This window comes from Dendropsophus ebraccatus, chromosome 9 (genome assembly GCF_027789765.1).
Source record: "Dendropsophus ebraccatus isolate aDenEbr1 chromosome 9, aDenEbr1.pat, whole genome shotgun sequence".
NCBI lineage: Eukaryota > Metazoa > Chordata > Amphibia > Anura > Hylidae > Dendropsophus > Dendropsophus ebraccatus.
In genome coordinates, this window is record NC_091462.1 from 74,229,686 (window position 1) to 74,252,475 (window position 22,790).

Genomic DNA, 22,790 nt, shown 5'->3' on the forward strand with positions numbered 1-22,790 from the left:
ATGCACAGCCAAATCAAGGGTGCTCATTATGTAGCATACAAAACAACAGTACTATAACATACAAGAAAGGACAGATGTATGCTATAACACACTATAGGCACACCACTATTCAGTCAGATAAAGTAATATAAACTTTATTAACAATATAAAGTACAAAAACAAAACACAACCCTATACAGACCCTACATTAAAAACATTTAAAAACATATACAATTCAATGGGGATCCACTCAAAATATATGGGATGCCTAAGACACCACTCAGCTCAATAGAATTAGAGCCACACTCTACCAGTAAATTATTGCTGTAAAATACAGCCAAATGAAGTATAGATATCAAAGTGCCAAGTGCAACAGTGCAAAGATGTCAAATGTAATACGGGTATGCATATACAGCTAAAGTGCACACAAGGAAACAAATCACCAAGTAGAGCGTGGTCTGCTGAGTGGGTCCAAAAAGCACCCTACGCGTTACGTCCCGTGACCGGAACTTCGTCAGGGGTACATACCAGTTGTACAGGGTTGCTTATATATCCAAAATAATAAACATCATTATGTAAACCTGTGGAATAGTTTATCAAACTTACAGGTGAAGGGGAGGGAATCATCCGGAGCTCCGCACACATCCAAAATGGCGCCTACAGCGTTCTTGATTCATTACTGCGCCTGCGCCAGAGCTGAAGTTACAACCCAGTTTTACAAAAGGCCGCAGTGCGCATGAATGTGCTGTTATGCCATGAACAAATATGGCCGCTAAAGTTACTTGTATCCTATGCGCATGCGCAGCCCGCGTCACTGGGGGCGTCCACAAGTATTAATCACCGGAGTGGTTGCCGTACTCTCACTATTATTAAAGCCTATGTACTCTTACCATACATAAGTTACAAGATGTATATGTGATTAGAGATAAGTGCTACAAATCATTTACCAAGGCGACAGGAGCAACAGATCCCCAATACCTGCTTTAGGAAATTTAGTGGAACAATGCTACAACACTGCTCATATACAAAAAATATAGCCACTGTGAAATCCATTGGTTATAAAAGTAAGTGATGATGGTACTACGTACTTGTACCTGGTACATACAAAGTGAGATGCAATTAACACCGTGAACATTAGTGAACCCATCCTAATAGTGAAAGAATATATAAACAACCTTATCCCAAAATTACTAAGAACGGCGAGTGCATAATTAAGCTCAACGCATATATAAGTCAATTAGCCTGGAGAAATACCCAAAAATGTACCACTATGTTCAACTTCGTGTGACGCTTTATCCCCCCTAAAAATCATATGCCGCATGCTCACTCTATGGTTCTTGAGTCATATAAACAACCTTATCACCAAAACTACTACGCCGATCATAGTAGTTTTGGTGATAAGGTTGTTTATATGACTCAAGAACCATAGAGTGAGCATGCGGCATATGATTTTTAGGGGGGATAAAGCGTCACACGAAGTTGAACATAGTGGTACATTTTTGGGTATTTCTCCAGGCTAATTGACTTATATATGCGTTGAGCTTAATTATGCACTCGCCGTTCTTAGTAATTTTGGGATAAGGTTGTTTATATATTCTTTCACTATTAGGATGGGTTCACTAATGTTCACGGTGTTAATTGCATCTCACTTTGCATGTACCAGGTACAAGTACGTAGTACCATCATCACTTACTTTTATAACCAATGGATTTCACAGTGGCTATATTTTTTGTATATGAGCAGTGTTGTAGCATTGTTCCACTAAATTTCCTAAGGCAGGTATTGGGGATCTGTTGCTCTTGTCGCCTTGGTAAATGATTTGTAGCACTTATCTCTAATCACATATACATCTTGTAACTTATGTATGGTAAGAGTACATAGGCTTTAATAATAGTGAGAGTACGGCAACCACTCCGGTGATTAATACTTGTGGACGCCCCCAGTGACGCGGGCTGCGCATGCGCATAGGATACAAGTAACTTTAGCGGCCATATTTGTTCATGGCATAACAGCACATTCATACGCACTGCTGCCTTTTGTAAAACTGGGTTGTAACTTCAGCTCTGGCGCAGGCGCAGTAATGGATCAAGAACGCTGTAGGCGCCATTTTGGATGTGTGCGGAGCTCCGGATGATTCCCTCCCCTTCACCTGTAAGTTTGATAAACTATTCCACAGGTTTACATAATGATGTTTATTATTTTGGATATATAAGCAACCCTGTACAACTGGTATGTACCCCTGACGAAGTTCCGGTCACGGGACGTAACGCGTAGGGTGCTTTTTGGACCCACTCAGCAGACCACGCTCTACTTGGTGATTTGTTTCCTTGTGTGCACTTTAGCTGTATATGCATACCCGTATTACATTTGACATCTTTGCACTGTTGCACTTGGCACTTTGATATCTATACTTCATTTGGCTGTATTTTACAGCAATAATTTACTGGTAGAGTGTGGCTCTAATTATATTGAGCTGAGTGGTGTCTTAGGGATCCCATATATTTTGAGTGGATCCCCATTGAATTGTATATGTTTTTAAATGTTTTTAACCCTTAGACGACCCTGGACGTAGGGTTACGTCATGGAAGTCTGTCCCCAGACGACCCATGACGTAACCTTACGTCCTGGGTGTTTTTCCCGCTATGAAGCGCGCTCCGGAGCGGAGCGCGCTTCATAGCAGGTGGGGGCCGGCTGCAATCAGCAGCCGGGACCTCACCGGTAATGACACGCTGCAGCGATCGCGCTGCCGCGTGTCATTAACCCCTTAAACGCCGCGATCGCGGCGCGACCGCGGCGTTTAAGTGTAAGTGACAGGGGGAGTCCCCTGTCACTTACCGATCGGGACCCCCGCAGTGTGACTGCGGGGGTCCCGATCGTTGAAACGGACTGCCGGAGGTCTCTCACCTGCCTCCGTGTGGTCCGATCGGCGATCTGCTGCACTGAGCCTGCACAGGCAGGCTCAATGAGCAGAGCGCCGATAACACTGATCAATGCTATGCCTATGGCATAGCACTCATCAGTGTAGAAATCAAAGTAATGTATGTACAAGTCCCCCAAAGGGACTTCAAATGTGTAAAAAAAAAAAAGTTCAAAACACTATTACACTACCCCAAAACCCCTCCCCCAATAAAAGTCTAAATCACCCCCCTTTACCATTATATAAATAAAACATATAAAAATGAATAAATAGATAAACATATAATATACCGTAGCGTGCGTAATTGTCCGATCTATTAAAATATAACAAGCGTCATTGCGACCGGTAAACGGCGTACACGAAAAGAGGGGAAAAAGTACGCAGATTACCGATTTTATGTTACATTATATATTTAAAAAAATCAATAAAAAGTGATCAAAACGTCCGATCTTCACAAATATGGTATTAATAAAAACTAGAGATCATGGCGGAAAAAATGACACCCCATACAGCCCCGTAGGTGAAAAAATAAAACTGTTATAAGCGTCTCAATGTGCCCATTTTATTAATATTTAATTGCCAAAAAAAAGGATTTCATAAAAAAATACATATATAACATTAGGGAATCTGTGTAACCTGCATGTGGTTGTGTTCGGACTGACCTATAGAATAATAGTGTCATGTCGCTGTTACCATATAGTGCATTACGTAGACACAGGAACCCCCCAAACGTTACCATATTGCATTCTTATTTACGATTTCACCTATTTATATCTTCATAAATAATATATTTGGAATTCCATCATACATGTTATGGTAAAATGAATGACGCCATTACAAAGTACAACTATTCCTGTAAAAAACAAGCACTTACATGGCTTGTAGATAGAAAACTGAAAGTGCTGGAGCTCTTAGAAGGGGAGGAGGGAAAAACGAAAGCACTAAGATCAAAATTTGCGCGGTCCACTGGGTCATTTTGGGCCTGGTCCTCAAAGGGTTAATGTAGGGTCTGTATAGGGTTGTGTTTTGTTTTTGTACTTTATATTGTTAATAAAGTTTATATTACTTTATCTGACTGAATAGTGGTGTGCCTATAGTGTGTTATAGCATACATCTGTCCTTTCTTGTATGTTATATTACAATAAAACACAGCAGAAGTAAAATTAGAACTGATGTACAATATGATTATTTTATATTACCGCCTCCTTGCAGATCACCTAAATAGTAAAGGAATATTAATCTTTATTTATATATCCTGCAGCACTTTACAATACAGAGGGTCCAAGTACAGACCATCAGACAGGACATATTAACAAAACGATAAGTAAAGGGAGGCATAAGAGGAGCGAGGACCCTGCTTACAAGACTTGAAAGTAGGAATGATGCAAGTGGAGCGAGGGATTACTATTTACAAGAGCTTACAATCTATGAGGAAGCTTAGGTGACCCAAGAGGTAATAAGTGCTTGTTTGTAGAATTAACCGATCATCTTTTATACTAACCAGGCTTAGACATATAAAATTGTAGCCAGTATCGGTGTATAGAAAGACGTGAAGTGTATTACAGGGCGCAAGGAGTAAAGGGAATCTGTAAGCAATATATCATGCATTGAGCTCAAGTGTCAAGGGCACCCCCATTCTCCACAGAGGTGGGGCCCACTTCTATCAGACATCTGCAGCATATCCTAAGATGTGCTACCAGTTTACTGGTATTTAAAGCATAACTGTCATATATTTTTTTTATTGCAGAAAACAGTAGTATAGGCAATTTTCAGAAACTCTATAATAGTTTTTATTAGGCAAAAAAGCCTCTTTCTGTACTCAAAAAGCAATTTCCAAGCCTCACCCCCTAACTTCTTATCTGTGCATTATCAGGCAAACACGTCTTCATTACAGAGAAGCCAGTGAAGACGGGCTCTGCTGTCTCCATTATATCCCTATGGAGGGGGGAGGGGCCGAGGGACATGAGTGAGCAGGAAGAGGAGACATAAAGGTCAGCTGTTTGTAGACTGTCTGGGCACCTAAAACGCTGGATTCAGGGGTCAGAAAGGTCAGTGCTTATCTAGGAACTTGCTGAGAGAAGATTGCAGGGTGTTGTGCTATGCAGGACTGCTCCGTGCTCACTCCCTCCTCTCAGCCCCTCCTCTCTCCATAGACACATAGGGGGCGATTTATCAAACATTGTGTAAAGTGAAATTGGCTCAGTAGCCCATATCAACCAATCAGATTCCACCTTTTTCCAAAGAGTCTGTGAGGAATGAAAAGTGGAATCTGATTGGTTGCTAGGGACAACTGAGCCAGTTTCACTTTACACCATGTTTGATAAATCTCCCCCATAATGTACACAGAAATCCTGCTTCATCTGCAGTGAGGGGAGTGCTAGAAAAACAGGTTTTTTAGTACATTTTTGGTACATAAAACCTATTACAGAGTTTCTTAAAATGACTTGTACTATGGATATTTATTGTTTTCAGAAAAATTACCCTGAAATGACAGTTACACTTTAATATGTTTATAGAAGTGTGACAGGCTTTTTTAAAGAAATTGTAAAAGACTGGCATTTGAGTGTGGATTATGGCTGCCACAGTCAGATCACTTGGATCTATGTAACCAGACTTACATCTCTGCTGGGTTCTATGGTGATTTAGGTTTGGTTCAGTTTGGTTGCTGCAGCCATAATATAAGTACAAGAAGGCAGCTATATTATAGTTGTATGCAGGCCCCCCTTAGTGCCTCTATATTGTGATAGGAAATCGGTTTACCTTGTAGCTGACTTGAACTATTTGAATAAAGATGGAAAGTGGCAGACAAAGGAGGATATCACTAACAAGAACCCAACCTGGTCCATATTCAGAGTGTATTGTGGCGGGTGGAACACACCTCACCCATGACTCTTTATCCACATAGACTAAAAAAGATGAAGCACAATGAAACAAGTTATTAGCTGCAGAGGTATAGCACAAGAAACACTGCTCCAACACAGGAAAGAATGGAACAGAGGTAAGACAATGCTGCTACTCAATACCTATTTCTGTGCTCTGTTCTGTTCCTTGGTCCGACATGTACTGTGACAATTCATCAGCCTTACTTCGGTGTCTTTTAGGACCCCCACCTGAGGTGCTCTCTATCGGGCACCCATCTGGGGGTATGCTATTCTTACATTCGGCGGTGGATTCAGTGATTGTATCATCATTCGTTTTGGGCTGCTGTTGTGTTTTGTAGCATGGATGACCATAGACTATATACCACAAAAACATGTGGGTTACTTTTAAGCGTGGCATTTTAGGCAGATACCCAAGTGTGCGGCCAAGTCCAGGGACTGTTAAAGAAAAAAAAACCAAAAACACAAGAATGTTACTGCTCTAAATGAATGAAAGAAACAACAAGACCCTAAATTGTAAGTAGAAAAATTAAAGGTATCATCTCCCAGAACAGACATGTAGCACAGGCAGTTGAGGCCAACCCACTCCAATGTGGTCACTTCAAATTCGGCTTGACTCCATATGAGATCTGAACATTATATTCAGTGTCACACGCTACTGATCCCTCCAATATGATAAACAGCAGACATGGAAATGTCCGAATACGAGCCAGAAGCACAGTCTGTAAAATGCTAGCTACAGAATGCTTATAAAATCATTACTATAGCACCTCATACAATACTAACGACCCTATAGTACTAATTAGGATGTCGCATGCCAGTATATCTCCATACAAAGTCCTTGTATAGTGCTGCTATCCCTGATAAAGGCTCGGGTAGGCTGAAATCCAACATGCTCCACTCTACCCCCTCCCAACACCCATCATCTGCCATCAGTCTAATTATCCCCCACCACATACTAGATACACTTAAAATACACACATTAAAGAGTATCTGTAAATAAAAATAACTTTTGACATGTCATCAGGCATATGAAAAGTTTTTGGTCATGTGAGACTGTAAATCTATGAAGCTTCATTGTCAGAATTAGTGAGCGCTTGGGGAGCAGATGGCATGGGTGCTATGCTCTTTCCCCATTTCCTGATCACAGTGAGACCAGCCGTGGTCAATAACTTTTGACATGTTAAAAGTTAATTGTAATGACAGGTACTCTTTAATATTATTCCTTATACTGCCCTATTACATGATTCCTTACTTGGGCATTTTGTTTACACAGGTCATATACATGATCTTAAAAGATAATGCACTAAACCTTCTGTCGAACAGGTTTTGCCGCAGAATTATACAATAAGAATATCACCAGCAAATGACATGTTGTCTATGAAGGAAAAAAAAAAAAAAAAAAAACTAAACTTAAAAGCGTACCTATGACAGGATGGTAGTTCTTTAATTGTGTCACCTCCATGGGATCAGTTGGTTTCAGTGGATGCTCTGAAGAGTTACTCTGAGATGCACCATGGTGTTTTTCTTTGTGCTTCTCTTTAGATGGATCATCTGCGTCTGTCTTTCCAGGTGCAGACTGTCCTTGAGGTGAGCGTGTCCTGTACAATGTCCCAGAGAAAATAACACACACACCATGTAAATAGCAAAGTAATGTGTCCAAGAAAAGAAAAAAAAATACTTTTGACATGTAACAAGTTTCTAAAGAATTTATCACCTGTTATTAGTAATTATAAAGAAACAATTTTTCTCCATTCCATATAACTATGTATATTTTCTAGTTGTTTACATAAGTATGGAGGGTGGTATAGAAATCTCACATAAATGACTTATGTAATGGAATTGGATACATTTTTATCCACCTACCTTTCCTGAAATACGTTTGCTCCTCATGATATGACTTACCGATTCCCTGAAGTAGAATTTGAAATGCGAAAGCGAATTTGTTCAATGGCGCTTTTCACTAAAGGATCCTTTGGATTGATTGATGGATGCACAACGAACTCCACCTGTCAATCAGTTTTTAGTTATTACCGCACAAAATGTGAAGATGGTCGAACACATTATATCAGCAAGGCAATGTCTTCTTTATGTTTTAGCTGAAATGAATACTAGAAATAGAACTCTCTCTGTGGTATCCAAAGTGTCAATGTGCACAACGTGTCAGTGATAGCTTATACTTTTTGCAAGTCTGATACGGCTTTAAACCCCTGACTTAAATGAAATCTTTAAGCAATATGTTGTTGTAGATTCTCCTGAGGATTAACAATGGATCTGAAGCAAAAGTCACAATTACAAAACCATTGACTTTTTTCAGTTTTGTATAATCCACAGGAAATTTCCACACCAATTTCCACACCAGTTCTATGTGGCTATAAGAATCTGTATATTGAACAGTGTTTCAATTAGGTATATTAGGTTAGCTTACTACTACTACTACAACTACTATCTAACAAAAAACAGCACTTGTCATGGTAGACTCAAGCCATTGCAATGAAAATGTATATCTGACAATGTTCCCTGCCTGAATCCACTATTTTATGGGGGTGATAGAGGCCAAAAGACGTTTTTGTGTGGATCAGTATCTTATACGTCAGTATATGAAGCTTGTAAAGAAAACACTTTAGGATAAGCAGAACTGGTGGACATACTATAGGTGATTCCAAAGAGAAAAGTAAAAAAAAATACCTTTTTACTGATCCCATCTTGCACTACCACTGTATGGTACAGTCTAACAAGCCCTTCCTGGGAAAGCCTCTGGACCAATCTCCGGATGGATTTTTTGCAGCATTTTGTAGAAACTCCTTCCTGTTTCTCCTGTTCCACGATCATTTTCTGAAGACTACAGACAGAAGACTGAAGCTTAGGAGATTTTATTTACCTTCATCTGCTCTAAGTATTTGCTGAAAAGACAGTCTAACACCAGGCCTTGAGAAAGCACCAGAGGGCGTGAAACGGTTGTAGGCAAGGAGGGAGCAGTCTCTATGTTCCTACTTAGTGTGTTTGATATGAAATAAAGATGTTTTCTACGGAGAAACCCGATGGAGATTTCTCTTTTTTTAATACAGTCTAACCCCAAACCTCAGGCCCCAACCTGTGCCCATCCCCAACAGTGATAGTTGCTATCCCTGATAGTTGTATCTATCACACCCAACTACAGCATCTTTCAGTACTAAGCCCAAACTGTATTTTCACATCCAGTGTGTTTCTGCACCAAAATCTACAACTGTAGATAATGTTAATTTTGTTGTTACACAAGAATTCCGGCGGGGCAACAAATATTTACTTCGGGCAGGGGTTGTAGGGACATAAGAACCTATATTTATCGCTCCCCACTCCCGTGTTGCACCGCATCCTGCTCCAGGAGCACCCGCCGACACTCTCCAGCTCTTCCACGTCACGACCCAGTTAATGGATACCGTGCTCAGTCGGTCAGTGACTGGACCCGCTGCAGTCACTCATTGGTTAATGGGGCATTCATGAGCCGGGTCAGGCATTTTCCTGAGTTGTGACGTTATCAGAACTCGGGGAAGATGTCTTCCAACGGGGGTCCCCGACATTTTGGCATTGCGATTTGCGGGCACTGGGAAAGGCAAGTAGTTGTTCCTTACAATGTTCCCCCTGCCAGATTAAAAAACAACAAAAAAAAAAAAAACAGACTTCTAATGAAATCCACAGTTGCGAACTTGCAGAAACTGTGGGCGGTATTAAATTTTCATGGCTTCATGCTTCCCATCAATTTTAAACAGAATAGATAATGTTATGTAAGTGCTTTGTAAAGGACACTCTTTATAACAATGCTCTGTACAGTTGGGTAATATTCTCGTTTCAGTCACTTTCCGTTTTTGCAGTATCCACAAGAGGTTTACACTACCAGATAACTTAACTGCTTTATTCCTGAAAATCCCAAAGAACAAAGAGAATAAAACATGTGACTTTACGTGAACAAGCTCTCCACTAAACGCAGATTCTTCACAGCTTCCACTATTATGTTTCTTCTTTTCAAGAGACGATAGGTTTCACGGGATCTCTCCAGTGTTCCAGACTTAGATTTTTTACCTTTTGTCTCTTCCTTATCCTAAGATTGAGACATAAAAGTAAATTACTTAAAGTGTAACTGTCATTCAAAATTGTTTTGCAGAAATCAACAGTACTATCGATTTTAAAAAACTCTGTAAAAGGTTTCTGTGCTCAAAAAGCTGTTTTGCAGATCCCCCTCACTTCTTATCTGCTCATTGTCAAGCAAAGTCACCTTGATTACAGAGCAGCAAAGTAAAGATGGGTTTTCAGAGTCCATTACAACCTATAGGGGGAATGGGGGATGAGTCAGCAGGAAGAAGAGAGAACCAGCCTGTGCAGTTTGGAGACTATCTGGGCACATAAATTGCTACATTCACAGGTCAGACTGCTCAGTGCTGGTCTGAAAACTTGATGAGATTAAATTTCAGGATGTTGTGCTGTGCTGGCTCCTATACACATGCTGTTTCCTTCATCTCCCCGCTCACTCACCCGCCTCGACCCCTCTATATACCATAATGGCTGTAAAACCTTTTGAGTACAGAAGGAAATACTTTTGCTTAATAAAATTATCACAGAGTTTCTTGTACTATTGGTTTCTGCAAAGTGACAGTTAAATGGCAGTAAAGGCAATATTACATGGCACGATTCTGAAGAGGAAGCAAGCACCAAACTGTAAGGTCAGCACTCACTTCCTCTTCGTTTACGCGCAGACAGCAAGTGTGTGGAGGGCTGTCAGGAGCTGCCCATAGATCGTCCAGATTAAAGGCCCATTAAAGAGAGCGGCGGTGTGATGTGCAGCAGACTGTCACTGTCAGGATTTTTCAACCTGAAGAAAGACCATGATCAGCTGACATTGTGCATGTCGGCCGATCGTGGTCTTTTAACAGGAGTTATTACATTAAGTGATTATCTGCCGAAACGGCCTGTAATCAGCCAAGTATGCTGATAATTGTTTGGTGTAATAGGGCCCTTACACTTTATTTATTGTGCAAAGAATTTGAGGGGAAAAAAAAGAGAAGGTCATCCCAATCATGTGGATGACACCATGGGACAGCACACAGGTATGTCACTGTATGACATTGGATAAATAAAGAAACTGTTAATTAAAGTATGTGAATCAAGGATATTCACTACCCCCCCCTCTCCTCCTGTAATTAATTGGATCAGTTGAAGCTCACAGTCACAGAGACTCAGTGCAATCTAAACTTTTGACATAGCTGGACAACATGCAACTAAAGTCCCTGGGACCTTTTCGTAATAATCTGTCATGTCTGTGTACATGAGGACTTGGAGTATTTCTTTCCATTATATGATCAGAAGTAACAGCAGCACCAGCCGTGTATATGGGTAAGATTCTACAGCAGCAGAAAAATAGTAAAAAACATTACCAAGGATGGTCGTTGAGAAAGTTGCATAATTTTACATTAAGGAAACAAAAAAAGTTTTAAAGTATCACTCAAGTCTTAGACTGTCATTTTAATAGAAGAAAGAAAATGTAAAAATTAAGAAGTATGAAACAAAAAAAATAGGAAAAAATGGCAAAAAGACTTACTATGACTTCCTCAATCACAGAGACCTCATCGTCATCCTCATCAGCAGACTGCACAGAGAATGCCGACAGATTGGATTCTAATTGGAAACCGTCCAGACTACAATCATTTTCAGACACCGGCAATTTGTCTACATCCACGGAAAAAGTGCGTTTCATATGAATTCTGGACAGACCTACAAGGACAACATATATCATAAATACCTAGATTCTCTCTCTTTTTTTATGTCTGTTATATATGGAGACTTACTTTGATAAGAACCAGACACAATGGCCCACAGTTACTAAAAGTCTCTTTACTAAGGGCCAGTTCACATGGAGTAAAACTGGCGGGATTCCGCGGCAGAACTCTCCGCCACAAAATCCCACCAGTCTTACTTCGTGTGAGTTGGCCCTAAAGGTGCAAACTTAGACAAGACAATCATAAAATGTGCCAGATTTATCAGGCTGTATGATAATTCTGTCCCACTTAAAGGGTGGTGTCATGAAGAAAACTGCATTATATTAAATATAACATATTTTAAATGTATCGTTTGAGAGCTATAGACTCACTAATCCCCCATGTGTTGCTTTGTTTGATAACCTGTTGCCTTCGGTTATGACCCGCAGGGCATCTACTTTCTTAGGTCACTCATACATAGGTTTAATTGCAGCCAGATGATTGGTCCCATTAATACTGGCAGCTGGTCTCCACTTCACATGCAAGGGATTGTGGATGTGTCTTCATTGGTACATGGCAACAGCAGGGTCATAGTTCAGAGAGGAAACCAGGAAGAAATCAGATGCACATTTACCTTTAAAGGGAAGCAGCGGAGTGCTTGTGGTGGCAGCACCACCCAGAAATGAACAGCCTTCTGTTTCAGGCTGTTCATTGCTTTTTACTTCTTCCCAGTCATCCTCTGAGGTCTGAGGTTCCTCGGATGGCTTGTTTTCAGGAGATACTTTTTTCTCATTTCTAGCACTTTGAAGAGGTACCAAGTTAAGCATGGACAATTTCTCACTTTTTGCTTTTTCCTCCAGAAACTGTTTGCGTAACTCACTTTCCTCAACAAATACATGGGAAATAAACTTTGTTGTCCTTTGACGCCCCTCATCCTCCATGAAACCCTAAAAGGGACAGTAAAATAAAATAAAAAAAAAAAAAAAAATATATATATATATTTGGGTACAAGGAGGCATTACTGTTTAGACATGCACATCAGGTGGTAATATAGAAACTATGGGCAGTATTTCCTCTTATTATCTTAGGATAGATATATGTATACACCAGGCATGTTTAACCCCTTAGCGACCCATGACGAATTTGATACGTCATGGTGCCGCTGGGGTAGTTCAGAGAGGGGTCCCGCCGGGACCCTGCTCTGAACAGCGCCGCTCCCGGCTGATATCTGCAGCCAGGGAGCGCCTCTCGTAGCCGACACGGGTCTCGTTGCCACGCCGGCTAATTAAGCCTTTAAATGCAGCTGTCAAACCTGACAGCTGCATTTAGAGGCTTTGCGCCGCACGTCCCTGGTGTCTAGTGGGTCGGATCTCCCCCCCGATCCTTCTGCCCGTGCCGGGCCTCAGCGTTGCAATGACGCTGATCCCGTCTCGGCAATACATTGCACTGGCCTGCAGCAGGCCAAAGCAATGTATCACCGATCTCACTGATCATTGCTGTGTACATACAAGTCCCCCAGGGGGAATTCTAGTTAACGTAAAAAAGTAAAAATGTTTTTTTTATTAATAAAAAATCCCCTCCCCTAATAAAAGTCAGAATCACCCCCCTTTTCCCATTTTATAAATAAACATATTTGGTATCGCCGCGCACTTAATCGCCTGAATTATTAATTTATCACATTCCTGATCTCGCACGGTAAACTGTCAGCGCAAAAAAAAAAAAAAAAAAAAAGTGCAAACTTGCGCATTTTTGGTTGCATCAAATCCAGAAAAAATGTAATAAAAAGCGATCAAAAAGTCGCATGTGCGCAATCAAGGTACCGATAGAAAGAACATATCATGGCGCAAAAAATTACACCTCAATCAGCCCCATAGACCAAAGGATAAAAGCGCTATAAGCCTGGGAATAGAGCGATTTTAAGGAACATATATTTGTTAATGGTTTGAATTTTTTACAAGCCATCAGATAAAAGAAAAGTTATACATGTTACATATCGTTGTAATCGTAATGACTTGAGGAACATCTATAAGAAGTCAGTTTTACCCCAGGGCGAACGGCGTAAACACAAAACTCCCTGAAATGAAAACGAATTCCTTTTTTTTTTTTCAATTAGACAGCGCAAATGATTTTTTTCCGTTTTCACAGCATATTTTATGGTAAAATAAAGTCTGTCATTGCAAACTACAATTGGTGTTGCAAAAAATAAGGGCTCATGTGGGTCTCTAGGTGAAAAAATGCAAGTGCTATAGACTTTTAAACAAAGTGGAAAAAGCAAAAGCGCAAAAACTTTGGCTTTGACCTTAAGGGGTTAAACTCTGTTATTGTAGATTTACCAACCACATCTGATAGTTTGTTCCAAGCATCTACTACTCTTTCATTAAAGTAATACTTTCTCGCGTTGCTTCTGATCTTTCCCCCCTAACTAATCTCTCACTGTGTCCTCTTGTTCTTGAGTTCAGTTTTTTTCTAAAAACACTTCCCTCCTGAACCTTATTTAGTCCTTTAACATATTTAAAGGTTTAAAGACAATACAGATTCAAGTCTTTCCTGATTTGTTTTATGTCTGACACCCTCCACCATTTTTGTAGCTCATCTTTTCGGCCATTCTATTCTATCAATATCCTTTTGTAGGTGAGGTCTCCAGAATTGGACACAGTATTCCAGATGTGGTCTCACTGGAGCCCACTAGACACTGATGCATGTGCAGGAAAACAATCATTCTATTGCCATGGCTGGCACCACGTATGTGCTATTTATTGCCCCCTTAAGGACCAGGCTAATTGTCACTTTTGCGTTTTTTCCTCCTTTCCTTCTAAGACCCATAACACTTATTTTTCCACTTTTTTTTCCACCTTTTCCATCATTTATGGGGTGGATTTGGGACGAAAAATGCGATTCCACAACTTTTTTTGGGGGGTTCCATGTTTATGTAATGCACTTTATGGTAAAAAAGAGGATTTTTTTGTACTCACCGTAAAATCCCTTTCTTGTGGCTTCATTGGGGGACACAGCACCAGTGGGTATAGGCTACTGCCACTAGGAGGCGACACTAGACAGAAGAAGAAGTGACTCCGCCTGGCAGGCTATACCCCTCCTACAGGCACCAGGCTAACTCAGTTTAGTCACAAGCAGTAGAAAATAGTAACAAAAAACAGGCAAAAAAACAGACTGGTCCCGGGAACGAAAACCCCAAGAACAGAACAAGCCCCGGGAGCACAACCTCAAACAGGGTGGGAGCTGTGTCCCCCAATGAAGCCACAAGAAAGGGATTTTACGGTGAGTACAAAAAAATCCTCTTTTCTTGTGCCTGTCATTGGGGGACACAGCACCAGTGGGACGTACAAAAGCAGTCCCAGAGGGTGGGGAAAGAAGATTACAATCCCCATGCGGCCCGCCTAACGCACAGCGGCCTGTAGAACCTTGCGGCCCAGACTGGCGTCAGAGGAAGCCAGGATATGGACCTGATAAAACTTTGAAAAAGTGTGGACTGAAGACCAGGTGGCGGCCTTGCAGACCTGGGACACTGAAGCCTGATGGCGGACCGCCCAAGAGGCCCCCACAGCCCGAGTAGAATGAGCGGTGACCCGAAAGGGAGGAGCCCTGCCACGAACGCGGTAGGCCTCTGCGATGGCTGCCTTGATCCAACCCGACGGGACCACAAACAAGGAATCCGAGCGGCGAAAGGAAGCAGTGACGGACAAGTAGATCCGTATGGCCCGGACAAGGTCCAAACAATGCAGGGACCGTTCCCTAGGATGGGAGGGCGCAGGGCAAAAAGAGGGGAGAATGATGTCCTCATTAAGGTGGAATGCAGACACGACCTTCGGCAGGAAGGAAGGAAGAGGACGAAGCACCACCTTGTCCTCGTGAAGGACCAGATAAGGGGAGCGACAAGAGAGCGCTGCCAGTTCAGACACCCTACGGATGGAGGTAATCGCCACCAGGAAGGCGACTTTCCAAGAAAGGAAACAAAGAGACACCTCACAAAGAGGCTCAAAGGGAGGACCTTGTAGAACCTCGAGGACTAAATTAAGATCCCAGGGCTCTAAAGGCTGTCGAAAAGGAGGGGCCAAATGGACCACCCCCTGAAGAAAGGTCTTCACCTGAGGGCGGAAAGCCAGAGCCCGCTGAAAAAGAACAGACAGGGCGGAAATCTGCGAACGCAAGGTGGAATGACTGAGGCCTTTATCCAGCCCGGATTGTAAAAAGGAAAGAATCTTGGGCGTGGAACACACCAAGGGGTGAAAATTATTCTGTTCGCACCAAGAAAAGAAGGCCTTCCACACGCGATGGTAGATCCGAGCTGACTGAGGCTTACGGGCCTTAAGCATGGTTTGGATGACTGGTTCCGAGAACCCACGAAACCTCAATACCGCGGCTTCAACAGCCACGCCGTTAAACTCAGCTGAGGTAAATTGGGGTGGAATATTGGCCCTTGTGAAAGGAGGTCGGCCCGCAGGGGAAGTCGCCAGGGGGCGTCGGCCAGGAGGTGCACTACGTCGGCGTACCAGGATCGGCGCGGCCAGTCTGGAGCGACAAGAATGGCGGAAACGCCGAGTGCCTTGAAGCGCTTCAGGACTCGTGGGAGAATGGGCAGAGGAGGAAAGGCGTAAACCAGGGAGAACTGCTCCCATGGGGTCACCAAGGCGTCGACCGCGAACGCGCAAGGATCCCGGGCTCGAGTCACATAGATGGGGAGTTTGTGGTTCAGCCTGGAGGCGAAGAGATCTACGTCTGGGAATCCCCACCGCCGGCAGATTTGAAGAAACACCTCGGGATGTAGAGCCCATTCGCCCTGATCCAGTCTTTCGCGGCAGAGGTAGTCCGCCGCCCAGTTGTCCACCCCGGGAATGTGGACTGCCGAGAGGGCTGGAACAAAACGCTCCGCCCAATGGAGAATGCGAGCGGCCTCGGTCATGACAGAGCGGCTCCTGGTGCCGCCTTGACGGTTCAGATAAGCAACGGCGGTGACGTTGTCGGTCTGAACACGGACCGGGTAACCCCTCAGGAGATCGGTCCACTGAGACAGGGCGAGAAAGATGGCCCGGAGCTCCAGGATATTGATGTGAAGCCGAGCCTCCATCGGCGACCAAGAGCCCTGAGCTGTGTGGCTCCCGAAGACAGCCCCCCACCCGGACAGGCTGGCATCCGTAGAGACGACCAGCCAATTGAGGGGGAGGAACGAGCGGCCGAGGAGGACCACCGGAGACGTCAACCACCAAAGAAGCTCCCTGCGAACAGCAGGGGACAGGAGGATCTTCTTGTGGAGAGACAGAGGGGACCTGTCCCATTGAGACAGAATCGCCCGCTGCAGAGGGCGCGAATGAAACTGAGCGAAGGGGATCGCCTCGAAGGAGGAGACCATCTTGCCCAGGACTCGCATGCAAAGGCGAATCGAACAGGGGGCGCCCGAGCGGAGCAGAGAGACTGCCGAGCGCAGGGAGGCAACTTTGTTGGGAGGAAGGAGGACACGGGCCGTCTCGGTGTTGAATAGCATCCCGAGAAACTCCATAGAGCGGGAGGGAAGTAGGGAAGATTTTCGGTAATTGATCACCCAACCGAAATTGGTCAAGAGATCGAGTGTGATCTGGAGGCTGGACAAAGTGTCCTGTTTGGAGCGGCCCTTTACCAAGAGGTCGTCCAGGTATGGCAGGACAGCCACCCCCTTTGACCGAAGCAGAGCCATCAAAGGTGCAAGGATCTTTGTAAAGACCCGAGGCGCCGTGGCGAGCCCGAAGGGCAGGGCAACGAACTGGAAATGTCCAGAACCGACGGCGAAACGTAGGAAACGTTGATGACTGGCTGCGATGGGAACATGCAGATAGGCGTCGCGGATGTCTATAGATGCAAGAAATTCGTCCTGCTCTAGAGACGCGACCACCGACCGCAAGGATTCCATGCGGAACCGCCGAAGGCGAACGAACCTGTTCAGCCGTTTCAAATCCAGGATAGGACGGACCGAGCCGTCCTTTTTGGGGACTGTGAACAGATTGGAATAGAATCCCTGGAAATGCTCGGAGGAAGGAACTGGGACCACAACTCCTTGAGCTAGGAGATTCTGAACCGCCCGAAAAAGCTCGGAAAGCCGCGCCGAAGAGCGTGGGAGATTTGACGGGAAAAAGCGAGGAGGCGGCATGGACGCGAACTCGATTTTGTATCCTGAAGACACCACCTCCCGTACCCACACATCGGGCACATGGGCGAGCCAAATCTCCTTGAAGGAGAGCAGACGACCCCCTACTTGAGGGAGAGACCCGACAGGGAAAGGACCATCAGGAAGAAGACTTGGGGGCAGGACCTTTAGAAGGGCGAGAACGGGGCTGCCAGGAGGGGCGGGGTTTGAAAGAGGGCTTCCTAGAAGGAGCTGGAGGCGCATCCTTAGCCGGGCGACGACGCGCCGGAGGCTCAAAGGAGCGGAAACGGCTGGAACGCCTGTGAGGCTGAGGGCGCCGGGACCGGTTTTGAGGGAGCAAGGAACTCTTCCCCCCTGTAGCGTCCGAGATTATTTTATCAAGCCGCTCCCCGAAAAGTCTGTTCCCTGCAAAGGGAAGAGAGGTCAGAGCCTTCTTGGAGGCGGCATCAGCTGACCAGCATTTTAACCAAACAGATCGTCGGATGGCTACAGAGTTAGCCAGGGACCGCGCAGACAAACGAGCAGCTTCCTGAGAAGCGTCGCACAAGTATTTGGACGCATGCAGAATCTGCGAGGCCAGAGGCAGGAGATCCTCGCGCGGGGTGTCCAGGGAGAGGTCATGGACTAACTGCCTGGCCCAAGAGGAACAAGCCTTGCTGACCCAGGATGCAGCAAAGGTAGGACGTAGGGCCGAACCGGCCGCAATAAAGACAGACTTCGAAAAAGCGTCGATTTTCTTGTCGACTGGGTCAGTGAGTGAAGCACCATCTGCCAGAGGCAGAGTAGTTGACTTGGAAAGTCGAGAAACCGGAGGGTCCACAGAGGGGGGCACTGTCCATGTAGTGACCAAGTCAGGGGAGAAGGGAAACAAGGCCTCGGCACGCTTAGAGGATGGAATCCGCCGGTCAGGGTGATTCCACTCCTTTGCTAGAAGATCTTCAAAATCCTTATGGTTGGGGAAAACCAAAGGCTGTCGCTTATGGCGACTGAAAGAGACTTCACTCCTGGAAGTAGAAGGGGACTCTTCTGCAATATGTAAGGTGTCCCGCACTGCACGGATCAAGGCCTGCACTGCAGAGGCCAGCTGATCCTCCCTGTCGGACTCTGAGGCAGAGTCAGAGGGGTCCCCCGAGGTGGCGGAGAGGGGTCGCTGGGAAGCGGAACCGCCTGCAGTGGATCTGTCCGGAGAAGGGTCTGAGGAACACCTAGAAGGTGACCGTGAGACAGAGAGTCTAGATCTCCTAGAAGGTGACCGTGAGACAGAGAGTCTAGATCTCTTATGAGACCGTCCTCTGGAAGGCGAGTCAGGAGATACCCTGGAGGGTCCCGCCGCTGGAGGCGCTTGGGAAGGCAACCGCTCAATGGCATGGATCATGACCTGGGACAGCTTAGAGAGGTCACCGATCGCCTGGGACAGGGATCTAGCCCACTCAGGGGAGGCTGCATCTGAACCTGCAGGGGAGGTCTCCTGGGAGGTGGCACTAGGGTTAAGGCATAGCAGACAGAGGGGGCCAGGCTGACCGCAGGGGAACTTTTTATTGCAGCGAGCACACGCAAAGTGTGTCGCCACAGCCACAGGAGCGAGCTGCCTAGGGGGGTCGTCCCGGGGACCAGACATGGTAGCTAGGGCTGGTAGCCTGGAGAGTGGAGGAGGGGAATATCACCCACTGGGTGAGCCTACCCGACCCTGGAGCTGCTGCCGCACTGGATGCTGGAGCTGCACTGGATGCTGGAGCACGCTGGATGCTGTGGATTCTGAGCTGCTGCTGCTGTGCACATGGAGCTGAGGCTGCTGTACTGGCAGGCAGAGAGAACAGCAGGTGGCCACAAGCTGCTGCGCTGCAGAGACGAGAGGAGGAAGGGAGGGGGCACAGGAAGGAGCAGGTGGGGGCTACAGGAGTAGCCAATAAGAGCGGCGGGAAGGGTCGAAAACGGGCGGGCGCTCCGCCCCCGTGACGTCACTCGTGTGCGCCGATGCGGCCTAGCTCCGGCAGAAGCCGGGGGCTAAATTTATGGGCAGGCCGGCGGCAGCAAGACGGCGGCGCGGAGCGCTGAAGAACGCGGCCGCCGGCAGAAAGGAAGGGAGAAGAGCCCGGTAAACCACCCGGTCGCCCCTATGGAGCTGCTGCATGCGGGCAGGAGCTCCAGAGACTCCCTCCACCCCCTCTCCCTGAAGAAAGAGGCCCGCACAGACCATCTTGCCCAGGGCCTCTGAGAGGGAGGCAGGGAGGGAGAGAGGCAGGGAGGGAGAGAGACAGGAGGGGAGTAATTAGGTGCCCTGGTAGGATGACCCCCCCAGATTCCAAAGAGGGCTAAGGACAGGAATACTCACCTGTCCGGCGTCTTCAGGTGCGCGCAGGGTCACCCCTTCGGTCACCTCGCACCTTTGTGGGGGACCGGTATCCTGCCGCAGGGAGCGGGCGTTGGGGGACGGGTGACCGGCGCAGGGAAAAGAAACTTTCCATGCACCCTCAGGGGGAACTGCGTCTGATGTGGCAGCCCACGCCGACGGTCCCCCTGATAACCTAAAAGATAAGAAAAAGAAATAAAAAATGGAGGTGCATGCACCTGTGTCTACCTCCTACGGACACTAGACTAAAACTGAGTTAGCCTGGTGCCTGTAGGAGGGGTATAGCCTGCCAGGCGAAGTCACTTCTTCTTCTGTCTAGTGTCGCCTCCTAGTGGCAGTAGCCTATACCCACTGGTGCTGTGTCCCCCAATGACAGGCACAAGAAATGACATTTTTTCTTTATTGTATAGGTCAGTCTGACCACAGCGATATGCATGTTTACTAGGTTTTCTAATGTTTTACTATTTTTATTAGAAGTAAAACTTTTTTTTTTGTAAAATAGGTGTATAGGTGTATTGTTAAACACCAGGAGCTGCATATCAAACTTTCTAGAAGAATAGGAAACCTTACAAAAATGGGGAAAAGGAAATAAAGAATAATAGAAATAACAAAACAAGAGCACAAATCTAACCTTAATAAGCATATATCGCTCTAGTAAACGGCACAGCATTCTGGCTTCCAGCTTCCCTACATTCAATGCTACTTTGATTTCTCTTTGGGAAATTCCTTTGGTTCCTCGATTTTCAACTGCAAGAAACACAGACACAAAAATGCAAGATTTGAGGGCAAGGCATTCCGCAGGACATAAGAAATCTAGGACACAGTAACAGAAAGTAGTGTCTTTATATAGAATTCCGAAGGACAGCTTTACGGTCTTCTGTCACATAATCTCTGTCTCTTCTGTTGCCAGGCAAGCTGTAATCACACTAATTACACCAATCAGGGAGCTCCTGGCCAAGGGGTGGGTAAACAACAGAACAGTGACAGCCTTCTGAGCAGTATAGGGGAAAGCAAACACAGTTTTTAACTTTCTCCCTCTTTCTCATCTATATAGATAGATATTTTGCTTACATTGTAAAGCAGAAGCAGATTGAGCCGAATACTTGGCAGTCGGCTCTGAGGTGCAAATGATTCTGGGAAATGTAGTTTCCCAGCCGGCGCCATCTTGGATATAGGCTGGGTTTTAGAAAAACTTTTGCGTCAGGAGCAGCGGCAGCTAGAAAGATGGGAGAAGGCTCAAAATACTCAGGGTGACTTGGTGGGTAATGGTGAGTTTACACTGACAGATTTATGAAGCCAAAGCTAGGAATGGTTTCAAAAAGAGGAGAAATCTAAATCTTTTCTTTATGACCTGTTCTTTGTTCCTGACTTTGGTTTCAAAAATCTGTCAGATAAATCTGTCTGCGTAAATACACCTTAGGACCAGCTAGGTTTGGCAGAATTTTTTTTTTTTTTAGCTCTTGGGCGCAATACGCTCTTAAATAGATTAACTGCAGATATAAAAAAAAATGTAATATTCCTAAGCTGAGCACTGATTTCCAGGGCCAACAGATATAGACACTTCTCTATTACTCTACTTGGCCTCGACAGGAATATCATTAAAATATGGATTCAAACTATTCATGATACATACTGAGTTCATAGGTCTGCGTTAACATATCCTTCTCATAAATAATATCTACTGGAAGAGACGTTTTGACATCTTCTTCATCTTCATCATCCTCATCATCACCTTTTTTCTTATATTCTTTGATAAGCTTTGCACATCGGACCATTATATCGGTACCTGTTAAAACACACGCATGACATAATATTTAATGTTTTGTGATGTTTTAACAGTGTCTCACCAACTTTCCAGAAAGTTTGTGCGAGCGGTGCAACACAGGTAAAAAGACACACATTTTCCATATAAACACATACACACCTCTCTTAGTCTTGCGGTGTTCTGCAAGTGGCTGAATCTCATGTAATGGTAAGGTGACTATTTTCACAATTCCAGCATTTGCCATGTAATGATAAAGCCTCTTGAAAAATCGCTCAGGCACGCCCTTAAATTGAACAATGAGAACAATGTATAAATTAAATTGCTTACTTACACATAGATATAACATTTGGATAAAATAATTTTTAATCCTGCAGATACAAACGTTAGGAAATGTCTTTGATAGCAACTCCCCGATATACAAGGGTGAGTCAATATTTATCTTCAATGCAATTGCCTTTGGGACATAGCTCTCAGATCCCCAGGCGAGTCCTCCTTGACCAGCAGGCCCGGTTGCCGCAAAGCCTGGCTGCTGTGGCCCTAAATTGGCTCAGCATTCCAGACTTCTGGACTACTATGAAAGAAAAGAAGGGCGCTGGTTTGGCTTCAGGTGACTTTATAAGTCAAATGATTTAAAATACATTCATATGAACTGCAGTCAGTAGTCACATCAGATCAGACTATTATACGCAGATTGGTTGAGGCTGGTGTAGATGCACCCAAAAAAAAAAAAAGAGAGAGAAGGAGACAGCACATCCAAAGCTATTGGGTGGTTTAAAGGGAACCATTCACCCCCTGGCCCCAGGCAGAAACTGACATACAGTGACATAAAGGTCAATATACTTACCACATCGCTCCCGGTCCCGTCCCGAATCCCGTTGTTGACACGGAGAAATTGGCGATTCTTCTTCTCGCGCCCATTATGGTAATGAGCGCCGCCGGGTCCGAAGTCCAGCCTTCTCCCCGCCTCCGACACTTGATTGACGCCGGGTCCTCTTCCTCCTCGTCTTCTTTCTTCTCGCCGGATCCCGCGCAGGCGCC

At 45.0% G+C, this 22,790-nt stretch overlaps 1 protein-coding gene across 1 annotated transcript in view; it reads right to left on the reverse strand.

Moving 5' to 3' along the window:
• Nucleotides 1-22,790, reverse strand: part of GTF3C1 (general transcription factor IIIC subunit 1) — a 63,988-nt gene that overhangs the window by 31,678 nt on the left and 9,520 nt on the right. The window contains exons 6-16 of the mRNA XM_069983653.1: nucleotides 21,912-22,035; nucleotides 21,621-21,773; nucleotides 20,619-20,734; nucleotides 12,139-12,451; nucleotides 11,348-11,520; nucleotides 9,717-9,853; nucleotides 8,464-8,617; nucleotides 7,681-7,784; nucleotides 7,201-7,376; nucleotides 5,920-6,213; nucleotides 5,657-5,802 (exon numbers count right to left, since the gene is read on the reverse strand). Coding sequence (XP_069839754.1) covers nucleotides 5,657-5,802; nucleotides 5,920-6,213; nucleotides 7,201-7,376; nucleotides 7,681-7,784; nucleotides 8,464-8,617; nucleotides 9,717-9,853; nucleotides 11,348-11,520; nucleotides 12,139-12,451; nucleotides 20,619-20,734; nucleotides 21,621-21,773; nucleotides 21,912-22,035 — 1,890 coding nt within the window. The remainder of the gene's footprint in view (nucleotides 1-5,656; nucleotides 5,803-5,919; nucleotides 6,214-7,200; nucleotides 7,377-7,680; nucleotides 7,785-8,463; nucleotides 8,618-9,716; nucleotides 9,854-11,347; nucleotides 11,521-12,138; nucleotides 12,452-20,618; nucleotides 20,735-21,620; nucleotides 21,774-21,911; nucleotides 22,036-22,790) is intronic.